The 374-nt window shown below is 48.7% G+C and overlaps 1 protein-coding gene across 3 annotated transcripts in view; it reads right to left on the bottom strand.

Annotated features, from left to right (window-relative positions):
• Positions 1–263: 263 nt before the first annotated feature.
• The window catches only part of LOC105853752 (keratin-associated protein 4-6-like), a 9577-nt gene continuing 9466 nt past the window's right edge, over positions 264–374 (bottom strand). For all 3 annotated transcript variants that reach the window (XM_012726109.1, XM_012726110.1, XM_012726111.1), the window contains one exon: positions 264–374. In XM_012726109.1, the coding sequence (XP_012581563.1) occupies positions 264–374 (111 nt within the window).

The following is a 374-nucleotide window of genomic DNA, read 5'->3' as shown; positions in this document are numbered from 1 at the left end:
CACTGCCCCTGCACCTCTGGCCTGCTCCCCGGTTCTGTATGCATAAATAAATAAATTTTAAAAAAAACCTTCAGTGGTAAAAGAAAGAGTTTTATTTTGTTGTATGATTTGAACAAAGTTAAACTGTGAACACAGAATTAATAAGATTGGGGTTGGCTCATGGGACTCAGGTCAGTCTCTCGAGCACTGCACATGTTTTATAAAGAGGGTCTTCCTCTATGGGGAGGAAAGTGATGTGGAAGTGGTGTGTTCCAAGCAGAGATTCAGCAACAAGAGGAAGCGCAGCACGTGGGGCGGGGGCAGGTGGAGATGACACAGGTGGGCTGATAGCAGGTGGTTTGGCAGCACACCTGGCCGCAGGGCGGGCGCAGGCA

Source organism: Condylura cristata, unplaced genomic scaffold, assembly GCF_000260355.1.
Source record: "Condylura cristata isolate star-nosed mole 26May11 unplaced genomic scaffold, ConCri1.0 scaffold00017, whole genome shotgun sequence".
In the NCBI taxonomy this organism is placed as follows: Eukaryota; Metazoa; Chordata; class Mammalia; order Eulipotyphla; family Talpidae; genus Condylura; species Condylura cristata.
Note: the sequence above shows the minus strand (reverse complement) of the source record. Positions and strands in the feature narration are given on the sequence as shown.